Below are 24,040 nucleotides of genomic sequence, written 5' to 3' on the forward strand. Positions count from 1 at the left end.
TGCAATGGTCAGGGCTAGAGAGTGTTGAGGTCAGGGATAGAGAGCAGAGGTCAGGGATAGGGCAGCGATCAGGGATAGAGAGCAGAGGTCAGGGCTAGAGTGCTGAGGTCAGGGATAGAGAGCAGCACATAGTGATAGTGCAGCGGTCAGGGATAGTGCAGTGGTCAGGGATAGAGAGCAGAGGTCAGGGCTAGAGAGTGCTGAGGTCAGGGATAGAGAGCAGCACATAGTGATAGTGCAGAGGTCAGGGATAGTGCAATGGTCAGGGATAGAGAGCAGTGGTCAGGGCTATTGTGCAGATGTCAGGGATGGAGAGTGCAGTGGTCAGGAATAGTGGCTGCGTTGTTGCTTGCTTCACTCGCCTGCTCTGACTTGTTTTTTGTTGTTTTGTTTCCATCTTTGTTGTTTTGACCTAAAATTCCACATAAACATAAGTTTTCTTTCCTGGCATTTTTTTTCACCTTTTTGGGGAGTAAAATTAATCTGTTATGTGATTATGTTTTTTACATTATGTTAAATATATTTTTAATCTGTATTTTAGCTTTGTTTCTGCACCCAAAATCAACCCCAATTATACTTTGAAAGAGAATTTGTTACCATATTTGACCTATCTTAACTATTAATCTTGCCATACAGGCTATAGAATTCTGAAAACAGTCTTCCCTGTATGTCTCATATAACTGAGTTGTTGCTGAGAAATCTTTTATCACTTTATATAAGTGACCTCTTCCAGGCTCCGGGGCGGATGCTGCCTGGAGATAAATTTGCCTCCAGAGCTTTTTTTAAAAAAAATATAATGGGGAATTACCGGTGTTCCCAATTTGATGTATAATGGTTACCAGTGTGATGGCCGCTGTCTGCTCTCCTGTTCTCACTGCAGAGCTGTGTGTGATTATACCTGACACATGTGCAGGTTCCTCTCAGCTTTCAGCTCACAGGCAGACAGGGTGTAATATTCTTACAATACACCAGAGCTCAGAGAGAAGCAAAAAATGTGTTTCCAATAAGACAAATTTAATTTCACCTGTTCTGTCTTGGTTGCTTGTCTCACACTGGGGACTCCACCTTCATGTAACATAATCTCTGGAGGCAGAGCTACCAGGCACCATTGTCCCCAGAGCCTGGAAGAGGTCATTTATATAAAGTGATAATAGATGATTTCTCAGCAACAACCCAGCTGATATGAGACATACAGGGAGGACGTTTTCAGCATTCTGTAACCTGTATGCCCATATTAATAGTTTAGATAAGTCAAATGTGGTGACAGGTTCCCTTTAATATTAGCTTTAAAATAAAAACGTAACCTCATGGCACATCTGGTCGGGTTGTTGGAGACATGTCACTTCTGCGCAATGAATGAATTAAAGTCAGAAAAGTACGTCCTAAACTCAAAAAAAAACTGGTGATTTACTAAAGAAATAAAATGCCAAAACTCTGAAATTGAGGCGGTATTGTGACGTACACAACTTTTATTGGAGGATTTTGCCACTTTCTGCATCTCAGTAGACTTTTCGAAAGTATCTAGAAAAGCAGGTGAGACTGAAGCTTCGTTCATGGCTGGCTACCTAGACAAGGAGCATACGGCACCATCTGGATCGCTGAAGCCAACCACCTCTGCGTCCTTGCGGTTCTCCCATCCTGCTGAGGTGAAGCTGCCCTTGTAGCAGCCTGAGAGAGAACACAGAGTTGGGACCAGCAGCGCGACCATGCTGCTGGCCTGAATTGACCATTTTCTGGAGCGCACCGACCTTCAGCAAAGCAGGGAGCATTGGGCTCCTGAAGCCTTATGTTAAGAAAACTAATTTTAAGAGCCTCCATCTCCAGTATGTGGCTACCCTTAATAAATAATTCATCAGTCTGTGGCTGCCCATTATCAAAAGGCTACAGATGTGTCCCTTATGTTCCTCTTTCTAGCAAAGTTAGGTCCTAATGTCCGGTCCGATGGCTCCCTGCATGCAGTGCGAGATCCCACCACCATCCGTGGTCCCCCACACAGTGCTATGACAGAAACCAGCATACCAATACTGTTTTTTATCATAATTTATACCAGAAATCTGGCGTGATTAGCTGAACTCTACACTTGCTCATGGCTGGAGTAGAGGTTCTTTTCTGGCTCATGAACAAGCAGAAAGTTGCACCATGTTATTACGAGTTGTGTACTTCACCCTGCTCAAGTGGGCTATAGGTTCAAGACTGGTGTACAAAATGTCAGTGAGCCATCTAATAGATGGTGTAAACTTTGGGGTCAAGTAGCCACTTTTGGAGTGTTTTGCGAGGTGGCAAATTATTAAAAGACTTGTGGAAAGGAAAAGTAGAGCGGTTCATCATGTAAACCAGGGATGTCAAACGCATATGCACAGAGGGACAAAATTAAAAGCTTCAACAAAGTTGCTGGCCAACCTTGATATTTATTAAAAAAAAGTCTACAATTACGTAAGTTTTTCCTTATCACCCAATATAACTGTTAACTTTTTCGTATGGAAACAAACTTAAAGGGGGTGTCCCACGAACAAAGTGAGAATTTTCTGACTATGGGAACGATGACGTCAGTAAGGTAACCAGGTTTCATTGACTTTGAGCTTCGATGATTCTTACATCAGTGCTAGACACTTCAGGAGCGTTCTCACGCTGCTGCCTCAGTGTGTTCTGGCTGTTTTGCTGAGCGGTTGCTTCCTGCTTCCGCTCAACAATCCATCCGGATGTTGCAGAGCTGGAGTTCTTTGTGGGACAGCATCATCACATAGGGATTATCTGCGGACAGGTGAGGATGACATTGTTTTTATTTTTATTTTGATATTCATAAATGAGTAAAAAAGGTCGGGGAGTTATTTTTTGAAATAAAGGACTTTACTCTGTGTTTGTCTTTCTTACATTTGGATAGGGGGTTATTAATGGGGGTGTCTTATAGACGCCTCTCCATCACTAACTCCTGGGCTTGATCTCAGCTGACATTGCAAAGCTGATATCAGCCCTGATACTATTACCTCACTTGCCACCGCACCAGGCCAAGTGGAAAGAGTCTAAGCGCCAGAATTGGCGCATCTAATGTGTCATTTCTTGGGTGGTTGAGGGCTGGTGTTCTTAGTCAGGGAGGATGCCAATATTCATGTCCCCTTCCTAGGCTATTAACATCAGTCCCAGCTGTCTGCCTTGCCTTTGCTTGTTATTAGTAGGGAAGGACCTCATGTCATTTCTTTGGTGGGGGGGTCACCCTTGTTAATAACTGGTGAAGGCTAGGTAGACAGCTGTGAGCTGATAGTAATAGTCCGGGAAGCTCCATATTTATTACACCCTTCCCAGACTATAAACATCAGCCCACAGCTGTCTGTTTTCCCTCAGATGGTTATGGCAAATCTGGAAGATCCTACAGCATATTTATTAAATAAATAAAATAAACATTAAAAGCATGTAAAACAAATGCGGACACTAAACCACACATGAAGAGAAAATATAAGGTCCCTAGATCCTCGCCAAAGTTAGCACTGATATATGCCTACTTATGTTTAGTCAGTCCCCTTTTCTGTAAATATTTTTACATAAATTAATTTCCCAAATATTATTTGAAACTACAGATATGCTTTAACAGTACACAAAATTACATGTTTGTCTAAAGTGCCAATTAAAAAAAAGGAAATTTTAATTTAAAGGACCAAACATTTAAACCAGCAAATAGGTATATTTCTGTCATACGCCAAACCATGACAAATATGAAATAAAATATTAATTCAAGACAAAGCAAAATGGGAAACAATAAACAACAAACAAACATTACAAATTATAATAAGAAGGTGGGGAATTAACATCAGAGCCAGGACTGGGTGTTGAAAAAGGTGGGGAAGCAGCAACAGGAGTGGAGACATAGGGCATATGTGAGGGAGGAAGACTAAATGGTAGAGATGGGGGACACCTGGATGTTTGCATCTGACCGAACAGTTTCAAAAGGTTCAGGTTTGGGTACCAGAACAGAAACCGGACCCCATTAACTTGAGTGGGGGGGGGCCTGAACATCCAGTATTTGCAACGCTGTCATGTTCATGACGGCGCAGCAAACACGGCTTGTCATCGGTGGTAAAATCATCACCGCAGGTCAGATAACCTGGGTTCCCACTCTGTCTAAAGATAGCGTGAGCGCGCAGCTATGATCGGAGGTAGAAAATTTACCTCTGGTCACTGTTGTCACCTTATGGGACTACTACTCTCTTCAGCCGATGCCTGCAGATGCTAATAACAGTGAGAGCAGGAGCTGCGGATGGGAGTATTAGCTGGCTCCTGTGCTGTAAATAAATAATGCAAAAAAATGGCTTTGGATTCCCCTGTATTTCTAATCACCTGCCAGGCAAAACTCACAGCTGGGGGCTGCAACCCTCAGCTGTCAGCTTCAGCAAGGCTGGCTATCAAGAATAGAGGGGTTCGTTACACCATATTTTTAATTATTTAAATAAATAATAAAAAAACGTTGTGGGGTACGCTAATTTTTGACAGCCAGCCTTGCTAAAGCTGACAGCTTGGGGCTGGTATTCTCAGGCTGGTAAGGGATGATTGATATAGGCCCTCAGCCTAAAAAATAGTCGCAGCCACGTAGAAAAGGAACATCTATAAGATGCGCAAATTCTGGTGCTTTGCACTGCTCTTCCCACCTGCCCTGTAGCGGTGGCAAGTGGGGTTCATATTTGTGGGGTTGATGTGACTTTTGTATTGTCTGGTGACATCAAGCCCATGGCTTAGTAATGGAGAGGCGTCTGTAAGACCCCTATCCATTACTATTCCTATAGTTATATGGTAAATAAAGAAACAGGCAGAATAAAGTCCTTTCATTGAAAGAACGACACAGACTCCTTTAATGATTCTAATTTAAACCATACTCCCCTAATGCCTAATTACGCCGAAGCCCTCATTATCCTGTAATAACATAAAAAACAACAATATCACTCTCCTGTCCGGCCTTCTGTCCCACACCGTATACCATGTCTGGGGGGGTAAACAGTTTTCAACCTGGACGGTGCCAAGATGCGACCGTCCACGCTGCGACCCACTGGTGAATTAGCTGTTGCGAGCGGAGCGTCAGTGACTAGCGGTGATGTCATCGAGGTTACCTCCGGTCACTGAGGCTGCGTTCCCAGCTGGGCTGATCTGCGGTGACCTCGATAAGTTTCCTGCTGGCACCGTGAGACAGAGGCGAATTCACCGCAGCAAAATTCTCCTGAACAGTGAATAAGCTTGTCACTGTTGTTGATACATAATAAGTTGCAAAATATACATATTACCTGTGGAAATCACAGGTGACCAGAGAGTGCTGGCTGTGCGCTGACTCTCCTAAACCCCTTTAGATGCTTATTTGTTTATTATAAGCTTATTAGTTGTATAATATGTTCTTTGTAAGCTTATTAGATGTGACCCTGCGGTGTGGGTTCTGCCGTATTGTTCTCTAGGCTGATATTACATCAGGGGATTTGTCTTTCATTATTATTTGCTTACATAGGTACTGTTTATAAATGCCCTGGTTTGGATTACACTTCATCTCCAGACACCAAGAGATATTATACCCCTAACATTGCTCATACATTTTGAGGGTCGGCATTTGAATAATTTTGGTGTTCAGAGGCGATTGCATCCCTGTGCAGAGGTGCGGTCACTATACTGCAGCTGCAGATTTGTCAATATTAAGCTTTAAATGCACTGATTTACAGGCTTTCCTAATTCTGACAATCTAATACTGGGTGCTGCAGCTGCCTCCCCTGTGTTCTGAGGCACCTTTTCATCTTTTTCATGTGTCATATGTTTGTGTATTATTTTAATTTGTTATAAACATGTTAATTTTATCCTTCCGAACACTTCTTGATTTTTATGCTGCTTACATGTTGCATGATCAGTATGATATTTTTGTTACTTGGGTGCGTTTTATACGGACGCGATACGGATGGCACACGCATGATCTGTGTGCTGTGCAAATTTTTTCTCGCACTCACTGACTTGCATCACCGAGTCTCGTCTAATATACACGCCACTTCCAGCATGCTGCAATTTTTTTTTCTCAGTCCGATCCGAGCTGAGAAAAAAATTGCAGATGAACACAAATTTATTCAATAACATTAGATTTTTTTTTTTTTGGATTGCACACATCCATTATAAATGCAGTTCAGTATGAGCCCTTATACAGATAGTAAAGTATAATGCAAACAAAAGTGCCCCCAAACACAGTTAGACACACCCACAGTGATTTCCTTCACAGTAACCTCCACACTCACGGCCTGCTAATCCTACTCTACCCCCCTCGCTCAATCCCCCCGGCAAAGTATGGTGACCCCATCACAGTGTGATTCCCCAACTGTAATCCCCACACAACCCTTCATACAGTATAAAGGCCAAAAAAAGTGCTCCATACAGTAAAATAGGCCCCATATAGTCCTTCATACAGTATAGCGGGGCCCTACATTGCTTTCCATACAGTATAATGCCCCCATATAGTGTCCCATACAGTATAATGGCCACAAAAAGTGCTCCATTTAGTATAATAACCCCACATTGTGTTCTATACAGTTGTAAACACTTATGTCCCCCCTAAAAATTCAGAAAAGTATTCAAGGAGTGATACCTTTATTGGCTAACCAGAGAAATTATATTTGCAAGCAAGCTTTCAGGGCTCAGAAGGCCCCTTCCATCAGGCTGGATTACAAGTGAATTACTGAGAAGAGAAGGCAACATTTAAATAGGAATTATAACAGGACATGAGGTGATGCTAGCTAGAGACAGGCCAAGGAAATCAAATTAAGGTTTCTGCTACACATGCAGATGAGGACCAAGTGTTTTATTAGAGATCTGAAGACCTTCTTGTGGAAGTGTGAACTGTGTCCATCTAATGAGTCATGAATCCAGGTGTCAAATTCAGTCCTATTGTTAGAGATTGAAACATATTTATAAATTTAAACTCCCAAATTTTTCTTTCTCTGTCACTATTAAAATGACCTTTCAATATTAGGACTTTTAGATCTGCCAAGCTGTGTCCAGGTCTAGAGAAGTGTATCCCTACAGGTGTGTCCAGCTCATTTTTTATCGTATGTCTATGCAGATTCATCCTTGTTTGTAGCTTTTGCTTAGTTTCCCCGATGTATGTCCCTGCATTGCACCTTGTACACTGTATCATGTACACTACATTGGAGGATGTACATGAAAAAGAGTCCATGATCTTATAGTCCTGATTTGTGTTGGGTATGGGGACTTTATCTGTTGGGGATATGTGGGTGCAGCTCTCGCATTTCTTACTGTTACAGGGAACTGTGCCTGTCTCTGATGGTGATGCGAGGGCACGTCTGACAAGGATATTCCTTAGGTTGGGAGGCTGTTTGTAGGAGAGCAGTGGCAGTTCTGGGAATATTGCTTTCAGTCTGTGGTCTCTGTGGAATATGGGTTGGAGGTCAGCGCCAATTTTCCTTAAAATGTTCATGTGAGGGTTGTAAGTGACCACCAGTGGCACCCTGTTGTTTTCCACCTTCTGTTTGTAATCCAGGAGGCTGCTTCTTGGGATCCTTGTAGCTCTGTGGATCTGTTCATCAATTACAAGTGGATGATATCCTTGGTGTAGGAATGTTTTCCTAAGTGATAGTAGTTGTGGTTTTCTATCCTTGTTGTTTGAACAGATCCGAATGTACCTTATAGCAGTGGTCCCCAACCTTTTTTGCACCAGGGACTGGCTTGAAGCAAGACCATTCTTCCATGGCCCGGCAGGGCGGGGATAGAGGTGTGACAGGGGCGGGGCTTTGGTCATAAGGGGGCAGGGCTATGGACGTGGTTGTAGTTTAGCAGTGCATACTTATCATTTAATTATAACATTTTTAATGTGACTCAACTCACCATAGGTTTTGAATGAGTGGGAGCACCTGGCTTGTTTCTCTGTTTCAATGGGAGCACTGGGCTACTTCTTCTGATGACCGTCACTGCTAATGATCATTGGAACCTACAAGGAAATGGAGCATTGAGCACTTAAGAAAAATTGTACTGGAGTTCTGTACATGCTGATTATTTTCTAATCATCAGAAAATGTATGTGTGGTTCCCCCCATCCTGTCCAGCTCTGTGTGGCTCCCCCTGTTGTATGCATGGCTCCCCTGTCCCATCCTGTATACATGGCTCTGCTCCCACCCTCCCATCCTGTATACATGGCTCTGCTCCCACCCTCCCATCCAGTTTACATGTTTCTGCTCCCATCCTCCCATCCTTGTATACATGGCTCCGCTCCCACCCTCCCATCCTGTATACATGGCTCTGCTCCCACTCTTCCATCCTGTATGCATGGCTCCCCTGTCCCATCCTGTATACATGGCTCCGCTCCCACTCTCCCTCCCCTGTATATATGGCTCCGCTCCCACTCTCCCTCCCCTGTATATATGGCTCTGCTCCCACTCTCCCTCCCCTGTATTTATGGCTCCGCTCCCACTCTCCCTCCCCTGTATACATGGCTCCGCTCCCACTCTCCCTCCCCTGTATATATGGCTCTGCTCCCACTCTCCCTCCCTTGTATATATGGCTCCGCTCCCACTCTCCCTCCCCTGTATTTATGGCTCCGCTCCCACTCTCCCTCCCCTGTATATATGGCTCCGCTCCCACTCGCTCTCCCTTATATATGGCTCCGCTCCCACTCTCCCTCCCCTGTATATATGGCTCCGCTCCCACTCTCTCTCCCCTGTATTTATGGCTCCGCTCCCACTCTCCCTCCCCTGTATATATGGCTCCGCTCCCACTCTCTCTCCCTTATATATGGCTCTGCTCCCACTCTCCCTCCCTTGTATATATGGTTCCGCTCACACTCTCCCTCCCTTGTATATATGGCTCCGCTCCCACTCTCTCTCCCTTATATATGGCTCCGCTCCCACTCTCCCTCCCCTGTATATATGTTTCCACTCCCACTCTCCCTCCCTGGTATATATGGCTCCGCTCCCACTCTCCCGGCCTCCCTTGTGTATACGGCTCTGTTCCCACTCTCCCTCTCTTGTATATATGGCTCTGCTCGGCTCCCCCATCCTCCCCCATCATACTTACCCTCACATCGCTGACCTTCCTTCCCGTCGTTGAACTTCCCTCCCTGCATCTCGCGGTTCTTCAGCTCCTTTGCGGAGCTGTCACGTGCTACCGCTCATTAAGGTCTATGAATATGGACGCCACGCCTATGGGAGATGAGTGGCGTCCATATTCATGACCTTAAATGAGCGGTACACGTGACCGCTCAGCGCTGGATGAAGCCGGCGCGGGATGCAGGGTGAGTATCAGCTGCTGCACCGCCGCCGGCTCCCCTTCTGTCCGCGGACCGGCAAGGGCACTGCAACGGCCCGGTGCTGGGCCGCGGACCGGTGGTTGGGGACCCCTGCCTTAGAGCTTGACTGTAGATTATTGATTTTTTTTGTGTGTCTTGGATAAAAGCTGTTCCATCTCAGGTATGCCGGACGTCCTGTGGGTTTATGGTAAATAGTCGTCTGTACGGTATTGTCTTTGATGTACAGTATATGGTTGTGTTTAGAAAATGGATTTGGGATTTTGAAAAGTTGAGGGTGAGCTTGATGGTTGGGTGGAACTTGTTGAAGTTTTTGTGGAAGGTAAGCAAGTCCTCCTCTGAGCCTTTCCAGATTATTAGTAGGTCATCAATGTAGCGGAAGTATGCTAGAGGTTTGATAGTGCGGGATGCCAAAAAGTCTTGTTCTAGTTTAGCCATAAACAGTTTAGCATACCGTGGTGACATTTTGCTTCCCATGACGCTGCCCATGTTCTATACCAGTGGTCCCCAACCTTTTTTGCACCAGGGACCGGTTTCAAGCAAGACCACTCTTCCATGGCCCGGCAGGGCGGGGATGGAGGTGTGGCAGGGGCGGGGCTTTGGTCATAAGGGGGCGGGGCTATGGACACGGTTGTAGTGTAGCAGCGCATACTTATAATTAAATAACATTTATAATGTGACTCAACTCACCATAGGTTTTGAATAAGTACTCCATGACCCCCTTCTCCCCATCATTGCCTTCACCCCATCACTCCCTTCTCCCCATCATTGCCTTCACCCCATCACTCCCTTCTCCCCATCATTGCCTTCACCCCATCACTCCCTTCTCCCCATCATTGCCTTCACCCCATCACTGCCATCTCTCCATCATTGCCTTCACCCCATCACTCCCTTCTCCCCATCATTGCCTTCACCCCACCACTGCTGTCTCCCCATCATTGCCTTCACCCCATCACTGCTGTCTCCCCATCATTGCCTTCACCCCATCATTGCCTTCACCCCATCACTCCCTTCTCCCCATCATTGTCTTCACCCCATCACTCCCTTCTCCCCATCATTGCCTTCACCCCATCACTCCCTTCTCCCCATCATTGCCTTCACCCCATCACTCCCTTCTCTCCATCATTGCCTTCACCCCATCACTGCCATCTCTCCATCATTGCCTTCACCCCATCACTCCCTTCTCCCCATCATTGCCTTCACCCCACCACTGCTGTCTCCCCATCATTGCCTTCACCCCATCACTGCTGTCTCCCCATCTTTGCCTTCACCCCATCATTGCCTTCACCCCATCACTCCCTTCTCCCCATCATTGCCTTCACCCCATCACTGCTGTCTCCCCATCATTGCCTTCACCCCATCACTCCCCTCTCCCCATCACTGCCTTCACCCCATCACTGCTGTCTCCCCATCATTGCCTTCACCCCATCACTCCCCTCTCCCCATCATTGCCTTCACCCCATCACTCCCTTCTCCCCATCATTGCCTTCACCCCATCACTGCCATCTCTTCATCATTGCCTTCACCCCATCACTCCCTTCTCCCCATCACTGCCATCTCTCCATCATTGCCTTCACCCCATCACTCCCTTCTCACCATCATTGCCTTCACCCCATCACTCCCTTCTCCCCATCATTGCCTTCACCCCATCACTCCCTTCTCCCCATCATTGCCTTCACCCCATCACTGCCATCTCTCCATCATTGCCTTCACCCCATCACTCCCTTCTCCCCATCATTGCCTTCACCCCATCACTGCCATCTCTCCATCATTGCCTTCACCCCATCACTGCCATCTCTCCATCATTGCTTTCACCCCATCACTGCCATCTCTCCATCATTGCCTTCACCCCATCACCCCCTTCTCCCCATCATTGCCTTCACCCCATCACTGCCATCTCTCCATCATTGCCTTCACCCCATCACTGCTGTCTCCCCATCATTGCCTTCACCCCATCACTCCCTTCTCCCCATCATTGCCTTCACCCCATCACTCCCCTCTCCCCATCATTGCCTTCACCCCATCACTGCCGTCTCTCCATCACTCCTCTCATGGCCTTCTCCTCATGTCCCCATCTCCTCCAGGGCCAGGCTACACAAACACAGACCAACACACACATACATACACACACACACACACACACACACAGACAGACATACATACACACATACACATTATACACACACACACACCACCTCTCTCCTCTCACCTGCCCGCCGCCCGCGCTTCCTCGCTCTGACACAGCAGCGGCCGCGCTCTCCTCTCTGTGTCAGTCAGAGACAGGAAGCGCGGGCGGCGGGCAGGAAGCTGGACGGGTCCTTGCAGCTCCGCTCCTGCTATTCCCTCTTGCAGGCAGCGGAGCTGCTTGGATCGCTCCCTGGCCGCCGCTAAGAACTGCTGCGCGCCGCCCCAGCCCCCGCTATGCCACTGACCGCCCCTGGCTCCCCTTGTGTCCGCGGACCGGCAAGGGCACTGCAGCGGCCCGGCGGTTGGGGACCCCTGTTCTATACAGTATAATGGCTAAACATATCACTGCATAAAGTATAATGAATTGCCCCACATAGTGTTCCATACAGTGTAAAGGGCCCACATAGTGCTCCATACAGTGTAAAGGGCCCACATAGTGTTCCATACAGTATAATGGCCCCACATAGTGCTCCATACAGTATAATGGCCCCACATAGTACTCCATACAGTATAAAGGGCCCGCATAGTGCTCCATACAGTATAATGGCCCCACATAGTGCTCCATACAGTATAATGGCCCCACATAGTGCTCCATACAGTATAATGGCCCCACATAGTACTCCATACAGTATAAAGGGCCCGCATAGTGCTCCATACAGTATAATGGCCCCACATAGTGCTCCATACAGTATAATGGCCCCACATAGTACTCCATACAGTATAAAGGGCCCGCATAGTGCTCCATACAGTATAATGGGCCCCACATAGTGCTACATATTTATAGAAAAAATAAGCCTAAATTATGGCACTTCCTAAAGTCTCAAACATTACCTACAAAAACTTAGAAGTATACGCCAAATATTATTAAAAAATAATCCATATTTATTGAAAATTCTTTTTTAAAAAAAGTTAATGACAGAGATACAAATGCAAAAATACTGCTAATAACAGGTCAACAAAAAAAATTAGGAAACCATTAAATAACAGACAATTCTTTATTTGATATGATAAAGACATACACACTAAAAATGGTACATGATTAGACAACATGTGGTACGTCCTTTTAAAACGTGATAGCCATTATATAGATTTTTTCAGGACACAATTATCCTCTCATAAAGTTGTCCTTAATTCATATATATTAACCTCTGGAAATTATCCACATTAATTAATAGAAGGAAAAACCCTGTGCATTTTATAAATATATCTAATTTACATAGTTTTATTAAAAATTATTTGAGAAAATGCATCATATATGAAAACCCATGCCCATAGAAAATGTATGCATTAACTAACCTGCAAAGTGCAAAAGTGCATAGCAGCAAAAAATACTTATAGCTGTAATAGCCCAAGTAAATCTTTCCAATCTATTTGAAATCTACATTTATCATAGATTGATTATTTGGTGAACTTCGCTCGCAAATCAATACCTATAATTTATTAATTGTATATAGGTTTAGCAACCACCTATATATAATGTTAATTACTTGGTATCCAATGCAGTAGGAGTCATCCATTATCTAACTTGACCTGTTATTAGCAGTATTTTTGCATTTGTATCTGTCATTAACTTTTTTCCAAAAAAGAAGTTTCAATAAAGATGGATTATTTTATAATAATATTTGGCGTATACTTCTAAGTTTTTTTAGTGCTACATATAGTATAATGGCCCCACATAGTGCTCCGTACAGTTTAATGGCCTCTCATAGTGCTCCATACAGTATGATATCTCTACAAAATGCTCCATACAGTATAACGGCTCCAAATAGTGCTCCATACAGTATAATGGCCCCATATAGTGCTCCATACGGTATAATGGCTCCACATCGTGCTCCATGCAGATAGTGCTCCATATAGTCTAATGACCCCACATAGTACTCTGTACAGTATAATTGACCCCACATAGTGCCCCAAACAGTATAATTGGTCCCACATAGTTCTCCATACAGAATAATGAGCCCCACATAGTGCTCCATACAGTATAAAGAGCCCACATAGTGCTCCATACAGTATAATGGCCCCACATAGTGTGCCATACAGTATATTGGCCCCACATAGTGCTTCATACAATATAATGGGCCCACATTAGAAAAAAAACTCTGCCCGTTCCCTCGCTGATTCGGTCTTTTCATGATGTATTCAGATCCTCTGCGCATCTCAAAGGAGGCGCATGGAAATGGCATGATAGTGCCCTCTGTGCTGAACCACCATACCGTATAAAGGTCCCACATAGTGCTCCATACAGTATAATGGCTCCACATTGTCCTCCATACAGTATAATGGACCCCACATAGCGCTCCATACAGTGTAAATGTTAGGAACGGCGGAACGCACTAAATAAAAATAAATAATAAAGTGCGTTCGCCGCTCGGGGTCCACCGTGCAGTAGATGTTACACCTCTGCTAGGTAATGACAGACCGCAATATGGCGGTATATTGCGCACGGGTTGGACTTCACCCGAAGTGCGCAAAGCGGGCTCTGTTCACACACAGAGGCGCCGCAACATAAACATACAAAAACACTGAGCTTGTTAGTATCACAGGCCTCAGGTAAATGCACACACGGTATAAGGTCACAGGAGCAGGACCTAAGACAGAGGAGCTGCGTCCATCTAGACCTACCGTGTTTGCGGCATCGCTACTGCGAGCGCCAAGAAGGGCTGCAACTGCAGCGCGGCGTAGGACACTGCCACAGGACGACACAGCTACAAAGCAGGCGCAATGTCGGATGCTAACGCAGAGGTGCGTTGTGCATAGTGGCCTAAGACTTGCCACAGACTGGCGCAGACTACTGAACTAATTCCCTAACCACATGCGTAATATCAGAGGGAAGGGGTTTCATAATAAGTCAGTCACCAGAATCATACATCCGTCACCATTCACACATAGCAAGTATAGGCTATACTAGCGCATGGCCGAACGGTCATGCGCGCTTTTTATAGCTGTGAGGGACCTTCCAGATGTCCGAGATGGACCAATGAGATCTTGCGCAGGACCTGGGCACATGACTCCCGATCTCCAATGGGAGATCGTCTCATGAGCATGCCCAGTATGAGCACAGAGGAACTTAGTCTCTGGAGCAGTCTGCTGCAAAGTAATCTTCAATGCAGTAGATAGACAGCAGGAGACCGCAGAATGTGAGGCTCTGGATTCCTGCAGAGCAGACGCAGAAACCTGACGCCAGACAGTAATGGCCACACATAGTGCTGCATACAGTATAATAACCCTACATACTGCTCTATATAGTATAATGGCCCTACACAGTGCTCCATGCAGTATAATGGCCACACATAGCGCTCCATACAGTATAATGACCCCACATAGCGCTCCATACAGTATAATGGCCTCACATAGCGCTCCATGCAGTATAATGGCCCCACATAGCGTTCCATACAGTGTAATGGCCCCACATTAAAAAAAATATACCTCTGCCCATTTCCTCGCTGCTCCGGTCTCTTCATGGTGTCCTCAGATTCTCTGCACATCTCGGAGGCGGTGCATTGAAATGACGTATTGCGCCTTCTGTGCAGCCATCAGACGCAGAGGAGGGGCATAATGGGAGGAGTGTCAACTGACGCTCCTTCCTCCATCATTGCTTTCAATTGTGTCGGCATCTAGAATGTTGATATAGTTGAAAGTGCCATATGTGATGTAAACCAATTAAATTGACAAGGACAATATTTATGCACATTTTTACTTTACACACGAGTTGATAAATCCCCCATTGGAGTGCCGTTTTTTTTTCTTTTTATCACATTAACAAGCTAATATGCCATTTCTATCAGTTTGGATTATATCTGTAAAGGGCACATGGGAATGACTGGCCTTCTTGAGTTATCATCTGTGTGGCATTTAAAAATGGTACAGTATTTATAGTGTGAACCAAGCAGCTCATTGGCATATTTGACTAAGGGACAGTTCTGAACACTGAAGTGCTTGGGTTTCATTATTCATATGCTGACACACTGCTTTTAAAATGCCACTTTAAAGGGATTGCCTAGCCTGAAATGAAAAGTCTGCTCTTACATTATGTGACTGCGTTGCTCAAACTGTCACGATTCCCCTGTACTCCACATGGTGGCCATCCACGTGACTGTATGTATGATATTTGCCGAATAGACTACTGCAATTCTCTAATGTGTCATCTATTGAGAGAAGACAAATGAGTCTAGTCAGCAGATGACCATAAGTATGCAATCCGGCAACATGGGGAATATAGGGGAGGTGTGACCGCTTGTGCTTCGCACACCGTCACTGTTTGGCAGTCTGCAGTCACAAACTTTTCATCTCAGCCTGGACAACCCCTTTAAAAAGTGGCATTTTTTGAGAAGCTTTGTGTGTGTCATGGCACCCTTACTGATACAAGTCCAGTAATAATAATAATAGAATTCGACCTTTTATTACTTTTGAGTCTGCAAAAACTCTTACTGTTTCTCTTATTCATTCTCGTCTGGACTATTGTAACTCTCTTCTAATCGGTCTCCCTCTTACCAAACTCTCCCCCCTCCAATCTGTCTTGAATGCTGCAGCCAGGATCATATTTCTCGCCAATCGTTACACGGATGCCTCTACCTTGTGCCAGTCATTACACTGGCTACCCATCCACTCCAGAATCCAGTACAAACTTATTACCCTCACCGACAAAAGCACTCCACACTCGGCACCACCCTACATCTCCTCCCTTGTTTCAGTATACCACCCTACCCGCGTCCTCCGTTCTGCTGATGACCTGAAGTTAGCATCCTCAATAATCAGAACCTCCCACTCCCGTCTCCAAGACTTTACACGTGCTGCGCCAATTCTTTGGAATGCACTTCCCAGGTCAATACGATTAGTCCCCAATCCCCACAATTTTAAGCGTGCCCTAAAAACACATTTATTCAGACTGGCCTACCGCCTCAACATATTAACCTAATCTATCCCTGTGTGGCACAGCCAAAAGTGTTACCATAACAAGGTTCCCCGCATCATGTTCCCACATGTTTTATGCATCCATTAGCCCTCTGTGTCTGTACTGTTACACACTTAACATTATGGCTGGTCCATACAATCAGGGCAATTGTTACCACCCACCTTTCGTGTCTACCCTTTTTTCCTCATAGACTGTAAGCTTGCGAGCAGGGCCCTCATTCCTCTTGGTATCTGTTATGATCTATGTGATTATTGTTATGCTGTAATGTCTATTGTCTGTACAAATCCCCTCTGAAATGTAAAGTGCTGCGGAATATGTCGGCGCTACAGAAATAAAATTTATTATTATTATTATAAGCTTTGTATGTGTCATGGCACCCTTACTGATACAAGTCCAATGAAAAAAAGTTTTTTATAGTTCCAGCACACGATGTGAAAAAATTAAGAAAAGCCTTTATTTAATCCATAATTAAAAAATGCAATTCCAGTGATGATAAAAACATGTGTAGGCTTACGCGTTTCGGATCATATTTGACCCTTAATCATGCTATGATTAAGGGTCAAATATGATCCGAAACGCGTAAGCCTACACATGCTTTTATCATCACTGGAATTGCATTTTTTAATTATGGATTAAATAAAGGCTTTTCTTAATTTTTTCACATAGTGTGCTGGAACTATAAAAAACTTTTTTTCATTGAGCATTTCTCCCAGATGGGGATGGATCCACTCCGTGCACCGAGATTATGGAAAGGAGGACTGGGCAGGCTGAACCAGGTGAGCTGAAGATCAATCCTACATTGTTTGATACAAGTCCAGTATGCAGACAGGCTATAATGCTACACTAGGTAGGTCATGCAAGAGTGAAATAATGATCCATGTGGCTGGGGAAGCTTAGTATTTTCAGAGCAGACAGAGTGCCAGTAACATGGTGAGTATAGTCTTTTGTACTGGCAGGCATCCTATGGGTCAAATCTATATTATTAGATCAGGGGGGCTGCTCAGCTCCTCTGGAAGTACAGAAACGACACCACGTACTCCTCCAGCATCACAAGGCCAGTCTGTATTTCTCCTGATCTAATAGTATTGCTGTGATACTACACGCAAGGGTAAATTTATGTGGGGATTTTTTTACTACATTCTCAAAACCAGACGCTATTTTTTTATTTCCTGTAGCATGGGATTTGCAATGCAGTTGTCAGCTATGCAGTTTTTACAGATGAAGCACATTTTTGTTGCAGGGGTTATCTGGGATTTTTGTTGTTCTTTTTTCCTATGGGTCTAAGAACTTAGTGGTAGTTAGTTGCTAAGCATGTGTTTGTTCTGTCTTGCAACTATCTCTCCCGGGTCAGAGCGGTCACACTCTGTTCATGGCAGCGATTCTCCTGCTTCTGGTGACGTTGGGTCGCCAGTGCAGCTCTTCTTCTCCCACTCTGCTTTGTCAATGCCAATGCCATTCTGATTGACAGCCGGCTCCCGGCAGGTAGACAGAAGGAGGCTGGCTGTCAATCAGCATGACATTGACAGTGGCACCCCCACAGCAGAGCAGAACAGAATTCACAGGAAGCAGGAAAATGAATGTCAGGAGTGGTCCATGACCTCTTGGATGAGACAGCGGCCTTCTATATAACTTGCTCTTTAAAGAGGTCATGTCATCAGAATTCTATTATTGAAATCAGGTTGTGATGCTAACTCCTTTATGATTGGGCAATTTTTTGCTTTTTTGTTTTCGTTTTTCCTTTGCTTTTTTTTTTGTCAAGCTGAATCCGGGCTCACTTTTTGCTGGATGAGTTGTACTTTTGTTGACACTAATTCACTTTACCATATAATGTAAGTAAAGGTACAGCAATACCGGCATACTTGATTTTTTTTTTTAGTTATTTTAATGTTTTTAAAAAATTTAGAACTTTGCAAGTTAAAACTTTTGGTTTATTTTACCGTTATTTGAGATTTGTAAATTGTTTTTATTTTCCATCAAGATATCTGTGTGGGGCATGTTTATTACTTTTCTAGCTTTTGTTTCTATTGGTACCAAGTTGGGGTACATAAAAATTTTTTACCTCTTTTTATTGCATTTTTTAGGTGTGTTTTGACCTAAAAATGCCAATTTAGGTGTCTTGGTTTTTTTCTTTACAGTGTTTCGTGTTAATACATTTTTTAAAGATTGCCCTTTTATGGTTGAGACATTCAGATATGCTTTAAAAAAATATATACCGGTGTATGTATATATATTTTTAAAGTTTTTCCAGTAGACTTGAACATGCTTGTACTAAATATTGCAGTATATGGTGAAATAAGCATTCTATGAAGTGCAGGCTGAGCTTCATAGGAAAACAAAAGATGTCAGCAATAGAAGTCCTTAGTAAGCCTCGCATGCCGTGTCATTGTAGGCAGGTGCCAGCTGTATAGTGCAGCTGGCACCGGCCTTGTATGGGGCAGTCCTAGTTCCTGAGTCCTCTCCATGCACCCGCATTAATGTCAATAAGGAGATAATCTTAAACCATGCACTCCCTACACATATTTACTGCATTGACTTTGTTCATTCTGGATTTAATCTGTGGTTTCACATTTCAGCTGTAAATGGGCCATTGTCTTAAATACACATGGATCCAGTACGCTTTATTCCGCCACTGTATGAACAGCGATATGAATTTGTGAAAGCTTACGTCGAGGCTCACAAACCCAAAAAGGTCAGTTTTTATCTATATAACAGAAGGTCAGTGTGAATTGGAATGTCATCTGAACTATAGTCTGTGCCTTCTGATACATCCCAGTCTGATCTGCAGTACTTAGTGACTGTGTGCACAGGGCACAGAACGATTGCTAGCCTGGGGTGTAGACAGAAATCATAAGTTCCCATAGCAAAACTTAAGTGACATCTTTAGGGACATTTTTTAACTTAAAGAGCACCTATCACCAAATCATGTTGAACTGAACACAGGATATGAATGACAGTGGCTGCAGAGCCAAAGGTACATGATTTGTTTTTAAAGCACCACTCCAGCGTCTCCTTTTATTGCACTGCTGGAGAGGTGCTTTAAATGTAATTCCCCTGCCCCTATTCTTATACTCGCCTATCACCCCCTTCATTTACTTCCAGTGTCACTCCGGTCAGTGTCCGGTGAAAAGTGACCTACCAGCGTGCTCCAGTGTTTCATGGAGCGGCGCGGAGGTCACTTTACAATACAAGTCTATGAGGGCCTCATTCTGACCTTATTGTGGCCTTGTTCTGGATCTCATAGACTCGTATTGAGAGCCTGTGACGTAGCTTCTGACTTCTGGAAATTCAGATACTGCACTTACAAGATGGCGCGTGAGGACCAGAGTGGCACTGAAAAAATATGAAGACGCCTCATGGTGAGTATATGACCAGTGTCAGGGGACTTAGATTTAAAGCGCCACCCCAGCTCTGAAAACCAAACGCTTTAGTCGTGCTTTAAAAAACATAAAATAGAACATGTACTTAGAAAACAGACATCTGCACAATGTAACCTCGATGCGTAGTGGTAGTGCTCCTCACCCTCCTCAGGTTCTGCAGGTCTTCAATTATTTGTATGCTACTTGGCTATGCAATCTTGATTTACACTGGGTACGGAAAGTATTCAGACCCCTTTAAATTTTTCACTCTTTGTTTCATTGCAGCCATTTGGTAAATTCAAAAAAGTTCATTTTTTTTCTCATTAATGTCCACTCTGCACCCCATCTTTGGATGAAAAAAACAGGAATGTAGAAATTTTTGCAAATTTATTAAAAAGCAAAAACTGAAATATCACATAGTCATAAGTATTCAGACCCTTTTCTCAGTCACTCGTATTTAAGTCACATGCTGTCCATTTCCTTGTGATCCTCCTTGAGATGGTTCTACTCCTTCATTGGAGTCCAGCTGTGTTTAATTAAACTGATAGGACTTGATTTGTAAAGGCACTCACCTGTCTATATAAGACCTCACAGCTCACAGTGCATGTCAGACCAAATGAGAATCATGAGGTCAAAGGAACTGGCCAAGGAGCTCAGAGTCAGAATTGTGGCAAGTCACAGATCTGGCCAAGGTTACAAAAGAATTTCTGCAGTACTCAAGGTTCCTAAGAGCACAGTGGCCTCCATAATCCTTAAATGGAAGAAATTTGGGACCACCAGAAGTCTTCCTAGACCTGTCTGTCCAGCTAAACTGAGCAATCATGTGAGAAGAGCCTTGGTGAGAGAGGTAAAGAAGAACCCCAAGATCACCTACTTTTGGCGGGCTATTTAAATGAGGTCTGTCCGGTCCGATGGGCGGTTTTTCCGATCTTTGCCGCCTGCCCATCCTTGGCTGCCGTCTGCAATTTTTTCATGAATAGGAGTAGGTGTCCGCCATCTTTCGCGCGTGCGCTAAGCATTCTGGGCTCGCGCACGCGCAGTATGCTTTGCCCAACTGCGGGCCAAGCCGAAAAGCCTTACTGCGCATGCGCCGGTCAACTAGGCCCCGGAACACAGCAAAATACTTCCGGGGCTTAGTTAACTGGCGGCAAAGATCGGAAACACCGCCCATCGGACCGGACAGACCTCATTTAAATGGCCCGCCAAAAGTAGGTGACAGATTCCCTTTAAAGGGGTCTGAATACTTTCTGTACCCACTGTATGCTTACACTGCAGTGGTATATGCTGTGTATGACCCACTATGGGCCTTATTGATTTCTTTGTGCCTGTATGTGTGCCCTTTTTGTATATTTATACTTTCATGTAATTTGGAGTCCTTTATACTTTATTAGGGTTGCTTCTTACCTCATTAACTTTTGTATACCTGCATTCTGGATAGGTGGGGTCTTTGTGTCATATAATTTCCCCCTTTCTTTTACTCCTATTTTATCATGTTGAAACCCTTAATAAAGATTGTTGATTATAATTTTGTTGTTTTTGCTTGTACTGATTTTCAGATTCCTATACTTTTTGGACACACCCTTTACACTTGCTGTCCTTTTTTTGGTATTTGTTTTTATACTTTAGACTGATGCTGAAGACGGCTTGTCGTTTTCTCTGCTCTGCCATCTTGCCTGTTCGTGCCTAGCCCCATATGCAAAAATATTAAAAGGTCTTGATAACCCCTCTAATGATTGGTTGTAAGTGTGAGGCTGAGGTCCCACAAAGTCTTTGATGGGCATTAACAAGAAGCAATCAATTTTCAGTTTTTTTCTAATGTTACAACTGACAGCTGCTGAGACTTGTATGAAGCCATTGTGTGCTAGCCATGCATCAACTGCTTCAATGTAGACCAGCCTCAATATTTCCTGTATTCTTTTCATTTGTTTTTAGTATTAAAAACTGCCTAGAAGTGCTGTGTATGAGCCTGTCTGATAGGTAGCCAGTCAGTAAGCAGGCGGGATTGTGTTTTATTCTGCAGGTTGCAGATTTGGGGTGCTCAGAATGCACACTTTTACACAAGCTGAAGTTTCGGGACTGCATTGAGGAGCTTGTTGGTGTGGACATTGATGAGGAGATACTGAGAAGGAAAGGGTAAGTAGCTGTTCTGTGATTAGGGAAAAGGTATTGTCAAAAAAGCATTAAATGGATGAGTTCAAGAGAGTTTTAGATTAAAGTGAATTCTTTAGAGCGATTTAATACATTGTTCTAGAAATCATCAGGTGTATCGGTGCCATGAAAATACTGATTGAACATTCCCTTATAATTTGAAATTTCAATTCACACATATTCGCATAGATGTATATTGGACTAATGTCCATAATGCTCTGTATTTGGAAACGTTGCAAACATTTAGGGCTCCATGCCATTTACAAGGTGCATTTTATACATAAGGCAGGTGGTCTACACTATTGCAGTAGTATGTAGCCACCCAAAAATGTTGGCATTTGCTACATCCTACAAGTGTTTCATCACGTATCCCTTTAACCCCTTAACCCCCAAGGGTGGTTTGCACGTTCATGACCGGGCCAATTTTTACAATTCTGACCACTGTCCCTTTATGAGGTAATAACTCTGAAATGCTTCCATGTATCCCGGTGATTCTGACATTATTTTCTTTTGACATATTGTACTTCATGCTAGTGGTAAAATTTCATTCATATAACTTGTGTTTATTTGTGAAAAAAACGGAAATTTGGTGAAAATTTCACAATTTTACAACTTTGAATTTTTATGCCCTTAAATCACAGAGATACGGCTCACAAAAAACTTGATAAATAACATTTCCCACATGTTTACTTTACATCAGCACAATTTTGGAACCAAAATTTTTTTTTGTTAGGAAGTTATAAGAGTTAAAAGTTGACCAGCGATTTCTCATTTTTGCAACACCATTTTATTTTTATGGACCACATCACATTTGAAGCCACTTTGAGGGGTCTATATGATAGAAAATCCCCAAAAGTGACACCATTCTAAAAACTGCACCCCTCAAGGTGCTCAAAACCACATTCAAGAAGTTTATTAACCCTTCAGGTGCTTCACAGGAATTTTTTGAATATTTAAAAAAAAATGAACATTTAACTTTTTTCACAAAATAAATACTTCAGGTTGAATTTTTTTTATTTTATCAAGTGTAAAAGGAGAAATTGGACTGGAAAAGTTATTGTGCAATTTGTCCTGAGTATGCTGATACCTGATATGTGGGAGGGAACCACTGTTTCGGCGCATGGCAGAGCTCAGAAGGGAAGGAGCGCCGTTTGACTTTTTCAATGCAAAATTGGCTGGAATTCAGATCGGACGCCATGTCACGTTTGGAGAGCCCCTGATGTACCTAAACAGTGGAAACCTCCCACAAGTGACCCCATTTTGGAAACTAGACCCCCCAAGGAGCTTATCTAGATACAGTTTGTGGTGAGAACTTTGAACCCACAAGGGCTTCACAGAAGTTTATAACTTACAGCGGTACAATTAAAAAATCATATTTTTTCCACAAAAATGATCTTTTCACCCCCAATTTTTATTTTCCCAAGGGTAACAGGACCCTAAAAGTTATTGTGATATTTGTCCTGAGTACGCTGATACCCCATATGTGGGTGTAAACGACTATTTGGGCACATGGCAGAGGTCAGAAGGGAAGGAGCACCATTTGACTTTTTTGGCTGGAATTGAGATCAGACACCATGTCGCGATTGGAAAACCCCTGATGTACCAAAACAGTGGAAACCAACCACAAATGACACCATTTTGGAAACTAGACCCCCAAAGGAACTTATCTAGATGTGTGGTGAGCACTTTGAACCCCCCAGTGCTTCACAGAAGTTTATAACGCCCGGACGTGAAAATAAAAAAATCGTATTTTTTCCACAAACATGATCTTTTAGTCACCAATTTTTTTGTTTTCGCAAGGGTACCAGGAGAAATTAGACCCCAAAAGTTGTTCAATTTGTCCTGAGTACGCTGATACCTCATATGTGGGAGAAAACTACTGTATGGGCACACGTCGGGGCTCGGAAGGAAAGTAGTGACGTTTTGGAATGCAGACTTTGATGGAATGGTCTGCGGGTGTTATGTTGCTTTTGGAGAGCCCCTGATGTACCTAAACAGTGGAAACCCCCCACAAGTGACCCCATTTTGGAAACTAGACCCTCTAAGGAACTTATGTAGATGTGTGGTGAGCACTTTGAACCCCCCAGTGCTTCACAGAAGTTTATAACGCCCGGGCGTGAAAATAAAAAAATCGTATTTTTTCAACAAACATGATCTTTTAGTCCCCATTTTTTTT

The 24,040-nt window shown here is 43.8% G+C and overlaps 1 protein-coding gene across 2 annotated transcripts in view; it reads left to right on the forward strand.

Moving 5' to 3' along the window:
* Positions 1 to 24,040, forward strand: part of HENMT1 (HEN methyltransferase 1) — an 82,071-nt gene that overhangs the window by 3,938 nt on the left and 54,093 nt on the right. For both annotated transcript variants that reach the window (XM_073582867.1, XM_073582868.1), the window contains exons 2-3: positions 18,934 to 19,049; positions 21,737 to 21,849. In XM_073582867.1, coding sequence (XP_073438968.1) covers positions 18,963 to 19,049; positions 21,737 to 21,849 — 200 coding nt within the window. In that variant the 5' untranslated portion in view covers positions 18,934 to 18,962. The remainder of the gene's footprint in view (positions 1 to 18,933; positions 19,050 to 21,736; positions 21,850 to 24,040) is intronic.

Source organism: Dendrobates tinctorius, unplaced genomic scaffold (assembly GCF_039654945.1).
Source record: "Dendrobates tinctorius isolate UK_male_01 unplaced genomic scaffold, ASM3965494v1 ptg000074l, whole genome shotgun sequence".
Taxonomy (NCBI): Eukaryota; Metazoa; Chordata; class Amphibia; order Anura; family Dendrobatidae; genus Dendrobates; species Dendrobates tinctorius.